This window comes from Scyliorhinus torazame, chromosome 21 (assembly GCF_047496885.1).
Source record: "Scyliorhinus torazame isolate Kashiwa2021f chromosome 21, sScyTor2.1, whole genome shotgun sequence".
Taxonomy (NCBI): Eukaryota; Metazoa; Chordata; class Chondrichthyes; order Carcharhiniformes; family Scyliorhinidae; genus Scyliorhinus; species Scyliorhinus torazame.
In genome coordinates this window covers 132,760,699-132,781,991 of record NC_092727.1, presented here as the reverse complement: position 1 = coordinate 132,781,991, position 21,293 = coordinate 132,760,699, and the positions used below count along the sequence as shown (strand labels likewise).

Here is a 21,293-nt window from a genome sequence, read left to right as displayed (position 1 = left end):
CCCGGCAGTGTGGGGGCGGCTCCACTGGGAAATCCCATTGACAAGCGGCCGCCGGGAATCACGGAGCCAGGGGGCCAGGAATTCCCCCCCAGGCTGAATATCCCTCCCTGCCATGGGCCTACCCCATCCCCAACCCAATCACCCCCCAGGGTTCAGTCCTCACTGCGTGGGGTCTCTCCTGCCCCTTCACGCCCCCCAGGGTTCAGTCCACACTGTGTTGTACCCTCAATAACGACGCTAGAGAGTAAAACGGTAAAGAAGGCTTTAATAAGCTAAGAACTAGCCTGGTGCCGAGACGGGTGCGTATTGGGGGCCGCCTGCAAGACGGCCACTTATATACGTGTCGGTGTAAAACAGTGGTTTTAATTAACTATCAGCTTTGCCTGCCTGCGACTGGTACATACTGAGGACAGCCCCACAGGCCAGCTACTCCTATACTCCTTCAAAGGGGCGGAGCCATGGGCTGAGCCCGTACATGCTCCAACATCCTCCAACATCTCCCCCTGTGGGTGAGGCCATACAATGGCCCACAGATAAAACCCACTGGGTTAATAACATAGAACATAACTGGTGAATTAACTGTATTTACATTCACCACATTCACCCCCTGTAAAAAAATAAAGTCCGGCGGGGGTGATGGGTCACAAGTTCAGCCGGTCCGGCGCCCGGATCGTGCGCTGCGACCGCCGAAGCGCTGGTGTTGCAGCCGGTCCGGGAGGCTGGGGAAGTGGGTCCGGTGCAGCCCCAGGGGTGGACTCCGGGAGCGGCTCTTCCTGAGCTTCATTCCTGCGGACTGGTGTGCCGGGTGGGAGGGAGCGCGGGAGCCCAATGGGCGCGGGGCGCTGGGATTGGGAGAAAGAGTGGGGTACAGCGCGGGGGGTACTGTGGACGTAGTAGTGGCGGAGCCTGCGGGCGCAGGGTCTCGGAGGGAGACGGTATCCTGGCGACCATCGGGGTGCTCAACATATGCGTATTGCGGGTTTGAGTGCAGGAGCTGGACCCGCTCTACCAGGGGATCGGTCTTATGAGTCCGAACGTGTTTCCGGAGGAGAACCGGACCCGGTGACATCAGCCAGGGTGGGAGCGAGGCCCCTGAGGTAGTCCCCCTAGGGAAAATAAACAAGCGGTCATGAGGAGTCTGGTTTCATAGAATTTACAGGGCAGAAGGAGGCCATTCGGCCCATCGAGTCTGTACCGGCTCTTGGAAAGAGCACCCTACCCAAGGTCAACACCTCCGCCCTATCCCCATAACCCAGTAACCCCACCCAACACTAAGGGCAATTTTGGACACTAAGGGCAATTTATCATGGCCAATCCACCTAACCTGCACATCTTTGGACTGTGGGAGGAAACCGGAGCACCCGGAGGAAACTCACGCACACACGGGGAGGATGTGCAGACTCAACACAGACAGTGACCCAAGCCAGAATCGAACCTGGGACCCTGGAGCTGTGAAGCAATTGTGCTATCCACAAGGCTACCGTGCTGCCCCGGTTTGTGGCCGTGCAAAGGAGGGACCTAATAGCATGGAGCGGATCGGGGAGGACTTCCTGCCAGTGGGAAACCGAGAGATTCCTGGACCACAGGGTCAGTAGGATGGTCTTCCAGACCGTCGCGTTCTCCCTCTCCACCTGTCCGTTTCCCCTGTGGTTATAGCTGGTAGTCCTGCTCGAGGCGATGCCTTTACTGAGCAGGTACTGACGCAGCTCGTCGCTCATGAACGACGAGCCCCTGTTGCTGTGGACGTAGTTGGGGAAACTAAACAGGGTGAAGACACTGTGCAGGGCTCTGATAACAGTGGGGGTGGTCATATCGGGGCACGGGATGGCAAACGGGAAACGGGAGAACTCACCAATAATATTGAGAAAGTAGGTATTGCGATTATTCGAGGGGAGGGGCCCTTTGAAATCGATACTGAAGCATTCAAAGGGCCGGGACGCCTTCACCAGGTGGGCCTTATCTGGTCGATGGAAGTGCGGTTTACACTCCGCACAGATTTGGCAGTCCCTGGTTATAGCTCTGACCTCCTCGGTGGAGTAGGGCAGGTTGCGGGCCTTGATATAATGGGCGAGCCGGGTGACCCCCGGGTGGCAGAGGTCGTCGTGGATAGCCCGTAGTCGGTCCTCTTGCGCATTGGCGCATGTGCCACGGGACAGGGCATCTGGGGACTCGTTGAGCTTCCCAGGACGATATACAATATCGTAGTTATAGGTGGAGAGTTCGAGAAAAGTGTGCGGGAAAAAAACGCTACCGGCCTGCCTGCTTGGTTGAGAGTGGCGGCGAGAGCGACCTCTGAGGCGTCGCTCTCCACCTGAAAGGGGACGGACTCGTCCACCACGTGCATCGCGGCTTTGGCAATGTCCGCCTTGATGCAGTTAAAGGCCTGGCGGGCCTCGGCTGCCAGAGGGAAAAGGGTGGCCTTAAATAGTGTGCAGGCCTTGTCCGCATACTGGGGGACCCACTGGGCATAGTAGGAAAAAACTCCAAGGCACCTCTTGAGGGCCTTGGGACAGTGAGGGAGGGGGAGTTGCAGGAGGGGGCACAGACGGTCAGGATCGGGCCCTAGGACCCCGTTCTCCACGACGTAGCCGAGGATGGCTAGTCTGGTTGTGCGGAAAACGCATTTCTCCTTGTTGGTGAGATTAAGTTTTTGGGCGGTTTGGAGAAATCGGTGGAGGTTGGCGTCGTGGTCCTGCTGATCATGGCCGCAGATGGTGACATTGTCCAAGTACGGAAATGTGGCCCGCAGCCCGTACTGGTCCACCATTCAGTCCATCGCTCGTTGGAAAACCAAAACCCCGTTCGTAATGCCAAAAGGGACCCGGAGGAAATGAAAAAGGCGGCCGTCTGCCTCAAACGATCCTCCGGGCGGATTGGGAACTGGTGGTACGCAGACTTCAGATCCACCGTGGAGAGCACGCGGTAGTGAGCGATCTGATTTACCATGTCTGCAATCCGGGGAAGGGGGGTGCGCGTCGAGCTGCGTAAAGCGGTTAATGGTCTGGCTGTAATCAACCACCATCCGGAGCTTCTCCCCGGTCTTGACAACCACCACCTGAGCTCTCCAGGGGCTATTGCTGCCTCTATGACTCCCTCCCGCAAGGGACGCAGGACCTCAGACCTAATAAATATTCTGTCCTGCAGGCTATATCGCCTGCTGCGAGTGGCTACTGGCTTGCAATCAGCGGTGAGATTAGCGAAGAGGGAAGGAGGATCGACATTCAGAGTGGCGAGGCTGCACACAGTGAGTGGGGGCAGGGGTCCGCCAAAGCTAAGCGTCAGGCTCTTGAGATTACATTGAAAATTGAGCCCTAAAAGGAGGGGGGCTCAGAGGTCTGGGAGCACGTACAGCTGGAGATTAGTGTACTCAGCGCCCTGTACCGCTAAGGCTACCGTAGTGCACCCTCGGATTTGTACCGAGTGCGACCTGGAGGCGAGGGAAATTGTTGCCACCCCCCCCCCCCCCAAGGTTCAGTCCGCACTGCGTGGGGTCTCTCCTGTCTCTCCTGGGCTATGCTCCCCCCCGCCGGGTTCAGTCCGCACTGCGGGGGTCTCTCCTGGGCTATGCCCCCCCCCCCCCCAGGGTTCAGTCCGCACTGCGTGGGGTCTCTCCTGGGCTATGCCCCCCCCCCCCCGGGTTCAGTCCGCACTGCGTGGGGTCTCTCCTGGGCTATGCCCCCCCCAGGGTTCAGTCCGCACTGCGGGGGTCTCTCCTGGGCTATGCCCACCCCCCCTCCCAGGGTTCAGTCCGCACTGCGTGGGGTCTCTCCTGGGCTATGCCCCCCCAGGGTTCAGTCCGCATTCTGTGGGTCTCTCCTGGGCTATGCTCCCCCCCCAGGGTTCAGTCCGCACTGTGTGGGGTCTCTCCTGGGCTATGCCCCCCCAGGGTTCAGTCCGCAGTGCGCGGGGTCTCTCCTGGGCTATGCCCCCCCCCCCAGGGTTCAGTCTGCACTGCGGGGGTCTCTCCTGGGCTATGCCACCCCCCCCACCCCCCCGCCCAGGGTTCAGTCCGCACTGCGGGGGTCTCTCCTGGGCTATGCCCCCCCCCCCCCCAGGGTTCAGTCTGCACTGCGGGGGTCTCTCCTGGGCTATGCCACTCCCCCCACCCCCCCCCACACCCAGGGTTCAGTCCGCACTGCGTGGGGTCTCTCCTGGGCTATGCCACCCCCCCCCAGGGTTCAGTCCGCACTGCGTGGGGTCTCTCCTGGGCTATGCCCCACCCCCAACCCCCCTCCCCCCCCCAGGGTTCAGTCCGCACTGCGGGGGTCTCTCCTGGGCTATGCCCACCCCCCCCCCAGGGTTCAGTCCGCACTGCGTGGGGTCTCTCCTGGGCTATGCTCCCCCCCCCTGGGTTCAGTCCGCACTGCGGGGGTCTCTCCTGGGCTATGCCCCCCCCAGGGTTCAGTCCGTACTGCGGGGGTCTCTCCTGGGCTATGCCCCCCCAGGGTTCAGTCCGCACTGCATGGGGTCTCTCCTGGGCTATGCCCCACCCCCCGGGTTCAGTCCGCACTGCGTGGGGTCTTTCCTGGGCTATGCCCACCCCCCCCCCCCCAGGGTTCAGTCCGCACTGCGTGGGGTCTCTCCTGGGCTATGCCCCCCCAGGGTTCAGTCCGCATTCTGTGGGTCTCTCCTGGGCTATGCTCCCCCCCCAGGGTTCAGTCCGCACTGCGGGGGTCTCTCCTGGGCTATGCCCACCCCCCCCCCCCCCCCCCCAGGGTTCAGTCCGCACTGCGTGGGGTCTCTCCTGGGCTATGCCCCCCAAGGGTTCAGTCCGCACTGCGTGGGGTCTCTCCTGGGCTATGCCCCCCCAGGGTTCAGTCCGCACTGCGGGGGTCTCTCCTGGGCTATGCCCCCCCAGGGTTCAGTCTGCACTGCGTGGGGTCTCTCCTGGGCAATGCCCCCCCAGGGTTCAGTCCGCACTGCGGGCGTCTCTCCTGGGCTATGCCCCCCCCCCCCCAGGGTTCAGTCTGCACTGCGGGGGTCTCTCCTGGGCTATGCCCCCCCCCAGGGTTCAGTCCGCACTGCGTGGGGTCTCTCCTGGGCTATGCCCCCCCAGGGTTCAGTCCGCACTGCGTGGGGTCTCTCCTGGGCTATGCCCCCCCAGGGTTCAGTCCGCACTGCAGGGGTCTCTCCTGGGCTATGCCCCCCCCCCAGTGTTCAGTCCGCACTGCGGGGGTCTCTCCTGGGCTATGCCTCTGCCCACCCCCCAGGGTTCAGTCCGCACTGCGTGGGGTCTCTCCTGGGCTATGCCCCCCCAGGGTTCAGTCCGCACTGCAGGGGTCTCTCCTGGGCTATGCCCCCCCCCCCCCCAGGGTTCAGTCCGCACTGCGTGGGGTCTCTCCTGGGCTATGCCCCCCCCCCCCGGGTTCAGTCCGCACTGCGTGGGGTCTCTCCTGGGCTATGCCCCCCCCAGGGTTCAGTCCGCACTGCGGGGGTCTCTCCTGGGCTATGCCCACCCCCCCTCCCAGGGTTCAGTCCGCACTGCGTGGGGTCTCTCCTGGGCTATGCCCCCCCAGGGTTCAGTCCGCATTCTGTGGGTCTCTCCTGGGCTATGCTCCCTCCCCAGGGTTCAGTCCGCACTGTGTGGGGTCTCTCCTGGGCTATGCCCCCCCAGGGTTCAGTCCGCAGTGCGCAGGGTCTCTCCTGGGCTATGCCCCCCCCCCCCCCCAGGGTTCAGTCTGCACTGCGGGGGTCTCTCCTGGGCTATGCCACCCCCCCCACCCCCCCGCCCAGGGTTCAGTCCGCACTGCGGGGGTCTCTCCTGGGCTATGCCCCCCCCCCCCCCAGGGTTCAGTCTGCACTGCGGGGGTCTCTCCTGGGCTATGCCACTCCCCCCACCCCCCCCCACACCCAGGGTTCAGTCCGCACTGCGTGGGGTCTCTCCTGGGCTATGCCACCCCCCCCCAGGGTTCAGTCCGCACTGCGTGGGGTCTCTCCTGGGCTATGCCCCACCCCCAACCCCCCTCCCCCCCCCAGGGTTCAGTCCGCACTGCGGGGGTCTCTCCTGGGCTATGCCCACCCCCCCCCCAGGGTTCAGTCCGCACTGCGTGGGGTCTCTCCTGGGCTATGCTCCCCCCCCCTGGGTTCAGTCCGCACTGCGGGGGTCTCTCCTGGGCTATGCCCCCCCCAGGGTTCAGTCCGTACTGCGGGGGTCTCTCCTGGGCTATGCCCCCCCAGGGTTCAGTCCGCACTGCATGGGGTCTCTCCTGGGCTATGCCCCACCCCCCGGGTTCAGTCCGCACTGCGTGGGGTCTTTCCTGGGCTATGCCCACCCCCCCCCCCAGGGTTCAGTCCGCACTGCGTGGGGTCTCTCCTGGGCTATGCCCCCCCAGGGTTCAGTCCGCATTCTGTGGGTCTCTCCTGGGCTATGCTCCCCCCCCAGGGTTCAGTCCGCACTGCGGGGGTCTCTCCTGGGCTATGCCCACCCCCCCCCCCCCCCCCCAGGGTTCAGTCCGCACTGCGTGGGGTCTCTCCTGGGCTATGCCCCCCAAGGGTTCAGTCCGCACTGCGTGGGGTCTCTCCTGGGCTATGCCCCCCCAGGGTTCAGTCCGCACTGCGGGGGTCTCTCCTGGGCTATGCCCCCCCAGGGTTCAGTCTGCACTGCGTGGGGTCTCTCCTGGGCAATGCCCCCCCAGGGTTCAGTCCGCACTGCGGGCGTCTCTCCTGGGCTATGCCCCCCCCCCCCAGGGTTCAGTCTGCACTGCGGGGGTCTCTCCTGGGCTATGCCCCCCCCCAGGGTTCAGTCCGCACTGCGTGGGGTCTCTCCTGGGCTATGCCCCCCCAGGGTTCAGTCCGCACTGCGTGGGGTCTCTCCTGGGCTATGCCCCCCCAGGGTTCAGTCCGCACTGCAGGGGTCTCTCCTGGGCTATGCCCCCCCCCCCAGTGTTCAGTCCGCACTGCGGGGGTCTCTCCTGGGCTATGCCTCTGCCCACCCCCCAGGGTTCAGTCCGCACTGCGGGCGTCTCTCCTGGGCTATGCCCCCCCCCAGGGTTCAGTCTGCACTGCGGGGGTCTCTCCTGGGCTATGCCCCCCCCCCCCGGGTTCAGTCCGCACTGCGCGGGGTCTCTCCTGGGCTATCCCCCCCCCCCCAGGGTTCAGTCCGCACTGCGGGGGTCTCTCCTGGGCTATGCCCCCCCCCCGGGTTCAGTCCGCACTGCGGGGGGTCTCTCCTGGGCTATGCCCCCCCCCCAGGGTTCAGTTCGCACTGCGGGGTTCTCTCCTGGGCTATGCCCCCCCCCAGGGTTCAGTCCGTACTGCGGGGGTCTCTCCTGGGCTATGCCCCCCCAGGGTTCAGTCCGTACTGCGGGGGTCTCTCCTGGGCTATGCCCCCCCAGGGTTCAGTCCGTACTGCGCGGGGTCTCTCCTGGGCTATGCCCCCCCCAGGGTTCAGTCCGCACTGCGGGGGTCTCTCCTGGGCTATGCCCCCCAGGGTTCAGTCCGCACTGCGTGGGGTCTCTCCTGGGCTATGCCCCCCCCCCCAGGGTTCAGTCCGCACTGCGGGGGTCTCTCCTGGGCTATGCCCCCCAGGGTTCAGTCCGCACTGCGGGGGTCTCTCCTGGGCTATGCCCCCCCAGGGTTCAGTCCGCACTGCGGGGGTCTCTCCTGGGCTATGCCCCCCAGGGTTCAGTCCGCACTGCGGGGGGTCTCTCCTGGGCTATGCCCCCCCAGGGTTCAGTCCGCACTGCGGGGGTCTCTCCTGGGCTATGCCCCCCAGGGTTCAGTCCGCACTGCGGGGGGTCTCTCCTGAGCTATGCCCCCCCAGGGTTCAGTCCGCACTGCGGGGGTCTCTCCTGGGCTATGCCCCCCAGGTTTCAGTCCGCACTGCGGGGTTCTCTCCTGGGCTATGCCCCCCCAGGGTTCAGTCCGCACTGCGCGGGGTCTCTCCTGGGCTATGCCCCCCCAGGGTTCAGTCCGCACTGCGGGGGTCTCTCCTGGGCTATGCCCCCCAGGGTTCAGTCCGCACTGCGGGGGGTCTCTCCTGGGCTATGCCCCCCCAGGGTTCAGTCCGCACTGCGGGGGTCTCTCCTGGGCTATGCCCCCCAGGTTTCAGTCCGCACTGCGGGGTTCTCTCCTGGGCTATGCCCCCCCAGGGTTCAGTCCGCACTGCGCGGGGTCTCTCCTGGGCTATGCCCCCCCAGGGTTCAGTCCGCACTGCGGGGGTCTCTCCTGGGCTATGCCCCCCCAGGGTTCAGTCCGCACTGCGTGGGGTCTCTCCTGGGCTATGCCCCCCCAGGGTTCAGTCCGCACTGCAGGGGTCTCTCCTGGGCTATGCCCCCCCCCCCAGTGTTCAGTCCGCACTGCGGGGGTCTCTCCTGGGCTATGCCTCTGCCCACCCCCCAGGGTTCAGTCCGCACTGCGGGCGTCTCTCCTGGGCTATGCCCCCCCCCAGGGTTCAGTCTGCACTGCGGGGGTCTCTCCTGGGCTATGCCCCCCCCCCCCGGGTTCAGTCCGCACTGCGCGGGGTCTCTCCTGGGCTATCCCCCCCCCCCCAGGGTTCAGTCCGCACTGCGGGGGTCTCTCCTGGGCTATGCCCCCCCCCCGGGTTCAGTCCGCACTGCGGGGGGTCTCTCCTGGGCTATGCCCCCCCCCCAGGGTTCAGTTCGCACTGCGGGGTTCTCTCCTGGGCTATGCCCCCCCCCCAGGGTTCAGTCCGTACTGCGGGGGTCTCTCCTGGGCTATGCCCCCCCAGGGTTCAGTCCGTACTGCGGGGGTCTCTCCTGGGCTATGCCCCCCCAGGGTTCAGTCCGTACTGCGCGGGGTCTCTCCTGGGCTATGCCCCCCCCAGGGTTCAGTCCGCACTGCGGGGGTCTCTCCTGGGCTATGCCCCCCAGGGTTCAGTCCGCACTGCGTGGGGTCTCTCCTGGGCTATGCCCCCCCCCCCCAGGGTTCAGTCCGCACTGCGGGGGTCTCTCCTGGGCTATGCCCCCCAGGGTTCAGTCCGCACTGCGGGGGTCTCTCCTGGGCTATGCCCCCCCAGGGTTCAGTCCGCACTGCGGGGGTCTCTCCTGGGCTATGCCCCCCAGGGTTCAGTCCGCACTGCGGGGGGTCTCTCCTGGGCTATGCCCCCCCAGGGTTCAGTCCGCACTGCGGGGGTCTCTCCTGGGCTATGCCCCCCAGGGTTCAGTCCGCACTGCGGGGGGTCTCTCCTGAGCTATGCCCCCCCAGGGTTCAGTCCGCACTGCGGGGGTCTCTCCTGGGCTATGCCCCCCAGGTTTCAGTCCGCACTGCGGGGTTCTCTCCTGGGCTATGCCCCCCCAGGGTTCAGTCCGCACTGCGCGGGGTCTCTCCTGGGCTATGCCCCCCCAGGGTTCAGTCCGCACTGCGGGGGTCTCTCCTGGGCTATGCCCCCCAGGGTTCAGTCCGCACTGCGGGGGGTCTCTCCTGGGCTATGCCCCCCCAGGGTTCAGTCCGCACTGCGGGGGTCTCTCCTGGGCTATGCCCCCCAGGTTTCAGTCCGCACTGCGGGGTTCTCTCCTGGGCTATGCCCCCCCAGGGTTCAGTCCGCACTGCGCGGGGTCTCTCCTGGGCTATGCCCCCCCAGGGTTCAGTCCGCACTGCGGGGGTCTCTCCTGGGCTATGTAGCCCATTATTAAAGTTCCAGTTTCACTGTCTGGAAATTGATTCTGCTGTTTCGAAACAATTTCTTGATTTTCAAATTTAAAAAATAAATAAATTCTGGTTGGCAGATGGATTATTCCAGTTATTTTAGCAGATTTGTTCCAGCTCCACTTTCCAAATGAATTGGTTTTGCAGGGAGGTAGAATTGGAGCCCGGCTGGCCAGGGTCAGGAAGCTGCTGGATTCACACAAACCTGGACATGAAAGTTTCAAAACTGAAAGTGATTGGTTTAGTTGGCTGTGGGCAGGATGGATACAGGAAGCAAGGCGTGTTTCTGACGTTAAGGTACAGATTAGCATGATCTTATTGAATGACGGAAAGAGCTAGAGGGGTGAATGATTTCTTCCTGTTCTGAGAAATTGATTAATAAATCACATTGAGGTTTAAAAGTGAAGAATGTGTCGTGTGTGTTTCAGAGATCGCTCCCTGCTGAAGGTGGGACTCTGCAACCCAAACAAGTGACCCCATACTGTTCTTACACACCTCCCTCGCTAAAAGGTGGGTGCTGGGCTCTGTACATGTGTTTTGGATCATGTGCGTCTATGGCATGTTTTGGATCATGTGCGTGTACACGGTGTTTTGGATCATGCTTGTGTAGGCCATGTTTTGGATCATCTGTATATATGCTATGTTTTGGGCCTTGTATGTGCATGCTGCATTTTGGATCGTGTGTGTCTGTGTGCTGTGTTTTGGATCATATATGTGTTACAACACCTTGGGCATGTGCGCAGTCAGTCCCAGCCCCACTCATTCCGGACTCACAACACAAGTGAATTAACAAATAATTTGTTAGTCCACCACTCCAGTCCAAACCAGGGCAGGCTTCTGCTCGAATTAAATGCATAGGCCACTTTCCTTAAAGACACATGTCTATAAATCACCCATGGATCAAAAATGTAACGGCAAAAATAAAAGAAAGGAGAAATAGGGGAACAAACAGAAGGCCCCTTACCACATTGTGTTTTGGATTATGTGTATTTTACAGCTGTTCAGCGCATGGTGCAATCTCACCTGGAAGCTGAGTCCACACATTTGCTGGTAGATGAATTTCCCTCAGATGTGGCCGAGTGTGACAGCGTTCTCCCCAATTCCTCTGACATGGACACTCTCTGCACGGGAAAAGAGCAATCAACAGACCAGAAATCTCGGCTGAAACACAGCCAGGGAGCTCTGGCAACAGGTGGTGCCGGTAAGTGGGAAGCATGCGCATCATAAAATACCAGAGAAAGTTTCAGGCAGTTTGATTAACAGTGAGGTCTGAGTCTCAGGGAGGGGGAGAGAGCCTGTCTGGGGAGGTCCTTGCTTAGCGAGTCATTGTTTGAAAGAATAAACCAACAAAGCTAAACTCTGGGATCTATAGGTTTCCACACCTGACACCCCAGTAGTCACTTAAAGTGAGGCTTTATCATCAGAACATAAGAAATAGGAGCAGGAGGAGGACCACCGAGCCTGCTCTGCTATTCAATACTTCAAATCCACTTTCCCTCACTCCCCACATCCAATGATTCACGGAGAGTTTATCCGTAGAGCAGTTGATGTGGTGTATATGGATTTCAGTAAAGCGTTTGATAAGGTTCCCCACGGTAGGCTATTGCAGAAAATACGGAGGCTGGGGATTAAGGGTGATTTAGAGATGTGGATCAGAAATTGGCTAGCAGAAAGACAGAGGGTGGTGGTTGATGGGAAATGTTCAGAATGGAGTACAGTCACAAGTGGAGTACCACAAGGATCTGTTCTGGGGCCGTTGCTGTTTGTCATTTTTATCAATGACCTAGAGGAAGGCGCAGAAGGGTGGGTGAGTAAATTTGCAGACGATACTAAAGTCGGTGGTGTTGTCGATAGTGTGGAAGGAAGTAGCAGGTTACAGAGGGATATAGATAAGCTGCAGAGCTGGGCTGAGAGGTGGCAAATGGAGTTTAATGTAGAGAAGTGTGAGGTGATTCACTTTGGAAGGAATAACAGGAATGCGCAATATTTGGCTAATGGTAAAGTTCTTGGAAGTGTGGATGAGCAGAGGGATCTAGGTGTCCATGTACATAGATCCCTGAATGTTGCCACCCAGGTTGATAGGGTGGTGAAGAAGGCCTATGGAGTGTTGGCCTTTATTGGTAGAGGGATTGAGTTCCGGAGTCAGGAGGTCATGTTGCAGCTGTACAGAACTCTGGTACGGCCGCATTTGGAGTATTGCGTACAGTTCTGGTCACCGCATTATAGGAAGGACATGGAGGCTTTGGAGCGGGTGCAGAGGAGATTTACCAGGATGTTGCCTGGTATGGAGGGAAAATCTTATGAGGAAAGGCTGATGGACTTGAGGTTGTTTTCGTTGGAGAGAAGAAGGTTAAGAGGAGACTTAATAGAGGCATACAAAATGATCAGGGGGTTGGATAGGGTGGACAGTGAGAGCCTTCTCCCGCGGATGAAAATGGCTGGCACGAGGGGACATAACTTTAAACTGAGGGGTAATAGATATAGGACAGAGGTCAGAGGTAGGTTCTTTACGCAAAGAGTAGTGAGGCCGTGGAATGCCCTACTTGCAACAGTCGTGAACTCGCCAACATTGAGGGCATTTAAAAGTTTATTGGATAAACATATGGATGATAATGGCATAGTGTAGGTTAGATGGCTTTTGTTTCGGTGCAACATCGTGGGCCGAAGGGCCTGTACTGCGCTGTATTGTTCTATGTTCTATATGTTCTAACCGTACTCAACCATGGAGGGAGCACCCACTCACTCGGTGTATGGAGGTCCTGTGTGGACTGGGCAACGTTCTTGCCTCTGAACCAGGGGCTTTAGGTTCAAATCCCACTCCAGGACTGGATGGCCAGTAAAGGCGCACCCAGAACGCAGCCAAACAGGTTGCTAATCAACCTGCAAATCCTCCCAATACACCAGTGACACAAAATAAAGTGGAAGAGTCTCCTGGTCAACCAGAATGGTGTGGTAACAGTCTCCCCACAGTAACACTCTCCATGTGTAGGTTCTTGCCCTGGGGATGACCAGAGAGAGAGAGAGAGAGAGGCAGTCCTCTGGGTGGAGAATTCAAAAGATTCACAACCGTTTGAGTGAAGAAATTTATCGTAAATGAGTTATCGTATCAATTGAGGGAATAATTTGTTGGGATTGCGCCATTGTTTGCACTCCCACCAGATACTCATCCAGCACAGGAATGTTCCAAAATGATCCACAGACAGGCTGGATTCTCTGCTTGCCGACGGCAAAATCCCGTTCGGCGGTTGGCCGGAGAATCCAAGTTTCCGCCCAAATTGGGGATGGTGCAGCGTTCGCGATGCTCCGCCCTCTCCGAAGCGGCGTGCACTAGACGTACATCGCGCGACGTATCAATGGCCTCAGGACATTGCCTGAGGCTCGCACCCCGACTGGCCGAATTCCCGATGGTGTCGGTCGCGTGTGGTCTTATCCGTCGGGAACTCGGCGCGACGGCTGCGGACTCAGTCCAGCGGCACCACAGGCGGGTGGGGATCTCGCTGGCAGAGCGGCGGGTGGGGAACTCGCTGGCAGAGCGGCGGGTGGGGAACTCGCTGGCAGAGCGGCGGGTGGGGATCTCGCTGGCAGAGCGGCGGGTGGGGATCTCGCTGGCAGAGCGGCGGGTGGGGATCTCGCTGGCAGAGCGGCGGGTGGGGATCTCGCTGGCAGAGCGGCGGGTGGGGTACTCGCTGGCAGAGCGGCGGGTGGGGAACTCGCTGGCAGAGCGGCGGGTGGGGAACTCGCTGGCAGAGCGGCGGGTGGGGATCTCGCTGGCAGAGCGGCGGGTGAGGATCTCGCTGGCAGAGCGGCGGGTGGGGAACTCGCTGGCAGAGCGGCGGGTGGGGAACTCGCTTGCAGAGCGGCGGGTGGGGAACTCGCTGGCAGAGCGGCGGGTGGGGAACACACTGGCAGAGCGGCGGGTGGGGAACTCGCTGGCAGAGCGGCGGGTGGGGAACTCGCTGGCAGAGCGGCGGGTGGGGAACACGCTGGCAGAGCGGCGGGTGGGGTACTCGCTGGCAGAGCGGCGGGTGGGGAACTCGCTGGCAGAGCGGCGGGTGGGGAACTCGCTGGCAGAGCGGCGGGTGGGGAACTCGCTGGCAGAGCGGCGGGTGGGGAACTCGCTGGCAGAGCGGCGGGTGGGGATCTCGCTGGCAGAGCGGCGGGTGGGGAACTCGCTGGCAGAGCGGCGTGTGGGGAACTCGCTGGCAGAGCGGCGGGTGGGGAACACGCTGGCAGAGCGGCGGGTGAGGATCTCGCTGGCAGAGCGGCGGGTGGGGATCTCGCTGGCAGAGCGGCGGGTGGGGAACTCGCTGGCAGAGCGGCGGGTGGGGAACTCGCTGGCAGAGCGGCGGGTGGGGAACTCGCTGGCAGAGCGGCGGGTGGGGAACACGCTGGCAGAGCGGCGGGTGGGGAACTCGCTGGCAGAGCGGCGGGTGGGGACCTCGCTGGCAGAGCGGCGGGTGGGGAACTCGCTGGCAGAGCGGCGGGTGGGGAACTCGCTGGCAGAGCGGCGGGTGGGGAACTCGCTGGCAGAGCGGCGTGTGGGGAACTCGCTGGCAGAGCGGCGGGTGGGGAACACGCTGGCAGAGCGGCGTGTGGGGAACTCGCTGGCAGAGCGGCGGGTGGGGAACACACTGGCAGAGCGGCGGGTGGGGAACTCGCTGGCAGAGCGGCGGGTGGGGAACTCGCTGGCAGAGCGGCGTGTGGGGAACACGCTGGCAGAGCGGCGGGTGGGGAACTCACTGGCAGAGCGGCGGGTGGGGAACTCGCTGGCAGAGCGGCGTGTGGGGAACACGCTGGCAGAGCGGCGGGTGGGGAACTCGCTGGCAGAGCGGCGGGTGGGGAACACACTGGCAGAGCGGCGGGTAGGGAACTCGCTGGCAGAGCGGTGGGTGGGGAACTCGCTGGCAGAGCGGCGGGTGGGGAACACGCTGGCAGAGCGGCGGGTGGGGAACTCGCTGGCAGAGCGGTGGGTGGGGAACTCGCTGGCAGAGCGGCGGGTGGGGAACACGCTGGCAGAGCGGCGGGTGGGGAACTCGCTGGCAGAGCGGTGGGTGGGGATCTCGCTGGCAGAGCGGCGGGTGGGGATCTCGCTGGCAGAGCGGCGGGTGGGGAACACGCTGGCAGAGCGGCGGGTGGGGAACTCGCTGGCAGAGCGGCGGGTGGGGATCTCGCTGGCAGAGCGGCGGGTGAGGATCTCGCTGGCAGAGCGGCGGGTGGGGAACTCGCTGGCAGAGCGGCGTGTGGGGAACTCGCTGGCAGAGCGGCGGGTGGGGAACTCGCTGGCAGAGCGGCGTGTGGGGAACACGCTGGCAGAGCGGCGGGTGGGGAACGCGCTGGCAGAGCGGCGGGTGGGGATCTCGCTGGCAGAGCGGCGGGTGGGGAACTCGCTGGCAGAGCGGCGGGTGAGGAACTCGCTGGCAGAGCGGCGGGTGGGGATCTCGCTGGCAGAGCGGCGGGTGAGGAACTCGCTGGCAGAGCGGCGGGTGGGGAACACGCTGGCAGAGCGGCGGGTGGGGAACTCGCTGGCAGAGCGGCGGGTGGGGAACACGCTGGCAGAGCGGCGGGTGGGGAACACGCTGGCAGAGCGGCGGGTGGGGAACACGCTGGCAGAGCGGCGGGTGGGGAACACTCTGGCAGAGCGGCGGGTGGGGATCTCGCTGGCAGAGCGGCGGGTGGGGATCTCGCTGGCAGAGCGGCGGGTGGGGATCTCGCTGGCAGAGCGGCGGGTGGGGAACACGCTGGCAGAGCGGCGGGTGGGGATCTCGCTGGCAGAGCGGCGGGTGGGGAACTCGCTGGCAGAGCGGCGGGTGGGGATCTCGCTGGCAGAGCGGCGGGTGGGGAACACACTGGCAGAGCGGCGGGTGGGGATCTCGCTGGCAGAGCGGCGGGTGGGGAACTCGCTGGCAGAGCGGCGAGTGGGGAACTCGCTGGCAGAGCGGCGGGTGGGGAACACACTGGCAGAGCGGCGGGTGGGGAACTCGCTGGCAGAGCGGCGGGTGGGGAACTCGCTGGCAGAGCGGCGGGTGGGGAACTCGCTGGCAGAGCGGCGGGTGGGGAACTCGCTGGCAGAGCGGCGGGTGGGGAACACGCTGGCAGAGCGGCGGGTGGGGAACTCGCTGGCAGAGCGGCGGGTGGGGATCTCGCTGGCAGAGCGGCAGGTGGGGAACTCGCTGGCAGAGCAGCGGGTGGGGAACTCGCTGGCAGAGCGGCGGGTGGGGAACTCGCTGGCAGAGCGGCGGGTGGGGAACTCGCTGGCAGAGCGGCGGGTGGGGAACTCGCTGGCAGAGCGGCGGGTGGGGATCTCGCTGGCAGAGCGGCGGGTGGGGAACACGCTGGCAGAGCGGCGGGTGAGGATCTCGCTGGCAGAGCGGCGGGTGTGGAACTCGCTGGCAGAGCGGCGGGTGGGGATCTCGCTGGCAGAGCGGCGGGTGGGGAACTCGCTGGCAGAGCGGCGGGTGAGGATCTCGCTGGCAGAGCGGCGGGTGGGGATCTCGCTGGCAGAGCGGCGGGTGGGGATCTCGCTGGCAGAGCGGCGGGTGGGGATCTCGCTGGCAGAGCGGCGGGTGGGGAACTCGCTGGCAGAGCGGTGGGTGGGGATCTCGCTGGCAGAGCGGCGTGTGGGGAACACGCTGGCAGAGCGGCGGGTGGGGAACACGCTGGCAGAGCGGCGGGTGGGGAACTCGCTGGCAGAGCGGCGGGTGGGGAACTCGCTGGCAGAGCGGCGGGTGGGGAACTCGCTGGCAGAGCGGCGGGTGGGGAACACGCTGGCAGAGCGGCGGGTGAGGATCTCGCTGGCAGAGCGGCGGGTGGGGAACTCGCTGGCAGAGCGGTGGGTGGGGATCTCGCTGGCAGAGCGGCGTGTGGGGAACACGCTGGCAGAGCGGCGGGTGGGGAACTCGCTGGCAGAGCGGCGGGTGGGGAACACGCTGGCAGAGCGGCGGGTGGGGAACACGCTGGCAGAGCGGCGGGTGGGGATCTCGCTGGCAGAGCGGCGGGTGGGGATCTCGCTGGCAGAGCGGCGGGTGGGGATCTCGCTGGCAGAGCGGCGGGTGAGGAACTCGCTGGCAGAGCGGCGGGTGAGGAACTCGCTGGCAGAGCGGCGGGTGGGGATCTCGCTGGCAGAGCGGCGGGTGGGGAACTCGCTGGCAGAGCGGCGGGTGGGGAACTCGCTGGCAGAGCGGTGGGTGGGGAACTCGCTGGCAGAGCGGCGGGTGGGGAACACGCTGGCAGAGCGGCGGGTGGGGAACTCGCTGGCAGAGCGGCGGGTGGGGAACTCGCTGGCAGAGCGGTGGGTGGGGAACTCGCTGGCAGAGCGGTGGGTGGGGAACACGCTGGCAGAGCGGCGGGTGGGGAACTCGCTGGCAGAGTGGCGGGTGGGGAACTCGCTGGCAGAGCGGCGGGTGGGGAACTCGCTGGCAGAGCGGTGGGTGGGGAACTCGCTGGCAGAGCGGCGGGTGGGGAACTCGCTGGCAGAGCGGTGGGTGGGGAACTCGCTGGCAGAGCGGTGGGTGGGGATCTCGCTGGCAGAGCGGCGGGTGGGGATCTCGCTGGCAGAGCGGCGGGTGGGGAACTCGCTGGCAGAGCGGTGGGTGGGGAACTCGCTGGCAGAGCGGTGGGTGGGGATCTCGCTGGCAGAGCGGCGGGTGGGGATCTCGCTGGCAGAGCGGAGGGTGGGGAACTCGCTGGCAGAGCGGCGGGTGGGGAACTCGCTGGCAGAGCGGCGGGTGGGGAACTCGCTGGCAGAGCGGCGGGTGGGGAACTCGCTGGCAGAGCGGCGGGTGGGGAACTCGCTGGCAGAGCGGCGGGTGGGGATCTCGCTGGCAGAGCGGCGTGTGGGGAACTCGCTGGCAGAGCGGCGGGTGAGGAACTCGCTGGCAGAGCGGCGGGTGGGGAACACGCTGGCAGAGCGGCGGGTGGGGATCTCGCTGGCAGAGCGGCGGGTGGGGATCTCGCTGGCAGAGCGGCGGGTGGGGAACTCGCTGGCAGAGCGGCGGGTGGGGAACTCGCTGGCAGAGCGGCGGGTGAGGAACACGCTGGCAGAGCGGCGGGTGGGGATCTCGCTGGCAGAGCGGCGGGTGGGGAACTCGCTGGCAGAGCGGCGGGTGGGGAACTCGCTGGCAGAGCGGCGGGTGGGTATCTCGCTGGCAGAGCGGCGGGTGGGGACTCGCTGGCAGAGCGGCGGGTGGGGAACACGCTGGCAGAGCGGCGGGTGGGGACTCGCTGGCAGAGCGGCGGGTGGGGAACTCGCTGGCAGAGCGGCGGGTGGGGAACTCGCTGGCAGAGCGGCGGGTGGGGAACTCGCTGGCAGAGCGGCGGGTGGGGAACTCGCTGGCAGAGCGGCGGGTGGGGAACACGCTGGCAGAGCGGCGGGTGAGGATCTCGCTGGCAGAGCGGCGGGTGGGGAACTCGCTGGCAGAGCGGCGGGTGGGGAACACGCTGGCAGAGCGGCGAGTGGGGAACTCGATTGCAGAGCGGCGGGTGGGGAACACACTGGCAGAGCGGCGGGTGGGGAACTCGCTGGCAGAGCGGCGGGTGAGGAACTCGCTGGCAGAGCGGCGGGTGAGGAACTCGCTGGCAGAGCGGCGGGTGGGGATCTCGCTGGCAGAGCGGCGGGTGGGGAACACGCTGGCAGAGCGGCGGGTGGGGAACTCGCTGGCAGAGCGGCGGGTGGGGAACTCGCTGGCAGAGCGGCGGGTGGGGAACTCGCTGGCAGAGCGGCGAGTGGGGAACTCGCTGGCAGAGCGGCGGGTGGGGAACTCGCTGGCAGAGCGGCGGGTGGGGAACACACTGGCAGAGCGGCGGGTGGGGAACTCGCTGGCAGAGCGGCGGGTGAGGAACTCGCTGGCAGAGCGGCGGGTGGGGATCTCGCTGGCAGAGCGGCGGGTGGGGAACTCGCTGGCAGAGCGGCGTGTGGGGAACTCGCTGGCAGAGCGGCGGGTGGGGAACACGCTGGCAGAGCGGCGGGTGGGGAACTCGCTGGCAGAGCGGCGGGTGGGGAACTCGCTGGCAGAGCGGCGTGTGGGGATCTCGCTGGCAGAGCGGCGGGTGGGGAACTCGCTGGCAGAGCGGCGGGTGGGGAACTCGCTCGCAGAGCGGCGGGTGGGGAACTCGCTGGCAGAGCGGCGGGTGGGGAACTCGCTGGCAGAGCGGCGGGTGGGGAACTCGCTGGCAGAGCGGCGGGTGGGGAACTCGCTGGCAGAGCGGCGGGTGAGGAACTCGCTGGCAGAGCGGCGGGTGGGGAACTCGCTGGCAGAGCGGCGGGTGGGGAACTCGCTGGCAGAGCGGCGGGTGAGGAACTATGGTCACGATACTCCGGCCACGCTGCGCCGGGAAAGCGGTGGATCCTGGGGGAAGGGGGGGTTGGACCCTGGGGGGGGGGGGGTGGGTGTTGGACCCTCCCATGTTTTATTTTGGGGAGAAGTTGGTGATTATTTTGTGGGCCTCGGAGATCTGTACGCTGTTTTTAAATGGAGTCCCGATCTCTCGCTGCAATGGGGAGTTCCGGGGAGCGGGGTTCTGCGCAGCCTCACGTTCCTCGTTCAGGCCCATTATTCAAACCGAGTCGCGCTGACGAGTCACGTGTCTCTCAGCACTGCCAGTGCCGGGAAATATGCAGCCAAGCCCGCTCACTCGTGCGTTTTGCTCCTATTTGGGATGACCGTGTGGGCTAAACCGGGGAGACGTTCCCCTGGCCCCAAAAATGAGTAAGTGTGGGTGAATAGCGGTGAGGATTCCACCGGCAGAAACACCCGCCAAACCCACCCAAAATAACACGTAGGTGCCCGATTCTCTGTTCCTGAGGCCATGTCCGGTGCAAGTGTCTAGTCTTACGACGAATAGGTCAGCGACGCCCCTGCACCCATGCTCCGCCCGGTGGGGGGCGAGTAGCTGTGCCACGTAAAACTCCCGGCGTTCCCGACAGAAATGGCCAGAGAATTACCGGGTCCGTGGCCGCGCATGGTTGTCAACTTGCGGCGGTCGCACCGTACAACATGGTGCCAGCCGCACGCGGACCCGGCCTGCCAGAGAGTGCCCCCTTGTAACCCCGCTTGCCACCACGGACCACACCTCACCAGTCCCCCCAGCCCCTGCGAAGCCCCCCCTGGCCAGCGGAACAGCTCTCCCCCCACCCCCGACTGTCCGCAGCCGCCACGCGAGGATGACAAAGCCTCAGAGCACACGTGCCCGCGCTGTCGGGAAGTCGGCCCATCGGGAGCGGAGCGTTCAGGCGGCGTCCTGAGGCCATCCCAACGGCGAGCGGAGTACTCACCGATGATGCCGTTTTGGAGGGGGTGGAGCATCCGGAAACAGGCGCCTGCCCCGATTTCGGTGTCAAAAGGGATTCTCCGCCCAATCACTGAATGCGATTTCGGTGTCGGCAATCAGAGATTCCTGCCCTCAGTGTTCAACCCATGGCATGAAGCTCCCAGTGGGCAGTCAGCGGTGTGCGCAGCTGCATGGCTGCCTTTCCGGCTGCGGCAATGATGTTCTGTGCCCATCCACCCCAACCCCACAGCCCACCACCTGCCCCCCCCCCCCCCGCTACTCCCCCCCCCGGCCCTGGCAGAAGCCCCCGGCCAGCGGCACAACTGTCTGCAAACTATGGTGATGTTGGACACCTCCCGTACCCTCTCTGTCCCTCAGCAGCCACGGCGCCTGTTTCATGGTTTTTAAAAGCACCAGTGAACCCCGCCATCGGGTATTTGCCCCGGTGGAGACAGAGACCCGCGGAGAATACCAGGTCAGGCCCGCTAATGATATGCCAACGCCGTTTACTGTATGTGCGTTCCGGAACACATTGCCGCCGCTGGCGAGGCAACGGTGAATTGCGGTTTGGAGTCAAACCGCCACAATTTCACGTTTCCCGATTCTGCCATCAGCTGACGGAGAATTTTGCCACAAAACCTTCCTGTCAAATCATGCCCGTAGTAACTTGGATTTTCAAAAGGCAGTCGATAACCTTCAAAAAAGGTAATCGGTGAGGTAAGGCTCCTGGGATTGACGACAGTATTTTAACATGGCAAGAGGATTGGTTAACAGATAGAAGCAGAGAGTCGGCATAAATGGGGGGTTTTCAAGTCAGAGGCAGGGAATAGCAGAATGCTGCACAACTCAACGCTGGAGAACCTCAGATATTTAAAATCGACATTAATGACTTGGATGGAGAGACAGAGAGCAATGTATCAAACTTTGTTGATGCTGACAGGCTGAGTGGGAGGATATGCTGTCAGGGGAACACTGAGGGGCTGCAAAGAGGCACAGAGTGAGTGGGCAGATAGAGCATAATGTCGGCAAGTATGAAGTTATTCACTTTAGTCTTAACAATAATAAAACGGAATACTTTTTAACAGGTGGGAAACTTGTTGGTGTTGATGTCCAAAGAGACTTGGGTGCGCTGCTACAAGGAATACAGAAAGTTACTGGGCACATGCAGCAAGTGATTAGGAAATTAAATTACCGGTTGAACTTTATTGTGAGGAGATTGGAGAACAAGAATAATCTTGCTTCAGTTTTGGTCTTCACATTTAAGAAAGGATATACTTACATTGGAGGCGATACAGGAAAGGTTCAGTAAATTGGTCCCTGGGTTGAGAGGGTTGTCCTGTGATGAGGAAATTGGGTTTATAGTCTCAGATGAAGCTGACAGGATTCTGAAGGGTTTTAGAGGGTGGATGCTGAGAGATTGT

General features: G+C 63.4%; 1 protein-coding gene and 1 long non-coding RNA gene across 2 annotated transcripts in view; one reads left to right on the top strand and one right to left on the bottom strand.

The window, feature by feature from the left end:
* The window catches only part of ppp1r1b (protein phosphatase 1, regulatory (inhibitor) subunit 1B), a 39,146-nt gene that overhangs the window by 16,732 nt on the left and 1,121 nt on the right, over positions 1-21,293 (top strand). The window contains exons 4-5 of the mRNA XM_072486262.1: positions 10,035-10,116; positions 10,604-10,807. Coding sequence (XP_072342363.1) covers positions 10,035-10,116; positions 10,604-10,807 — 286 coding nt within the window. The remainder of the gene's footprint in view (positions 1-10,034; positions 10,117-10,603; positions 10,808-21,293) is intronic.
* Positions 249-21,274, bottom strand: LOC140398048 (uncharacterized). The gene is made up of 3 exons (XR_011937406.1): positions 21,152-21,274; positions 10,630-10,727; positions 249-1,106 (listed from the first exon to the last, which is right to left on the bottom strand). It is a non-coding gene; the product is annotated as an uncharacterized lncRNA (long non-coding RNA).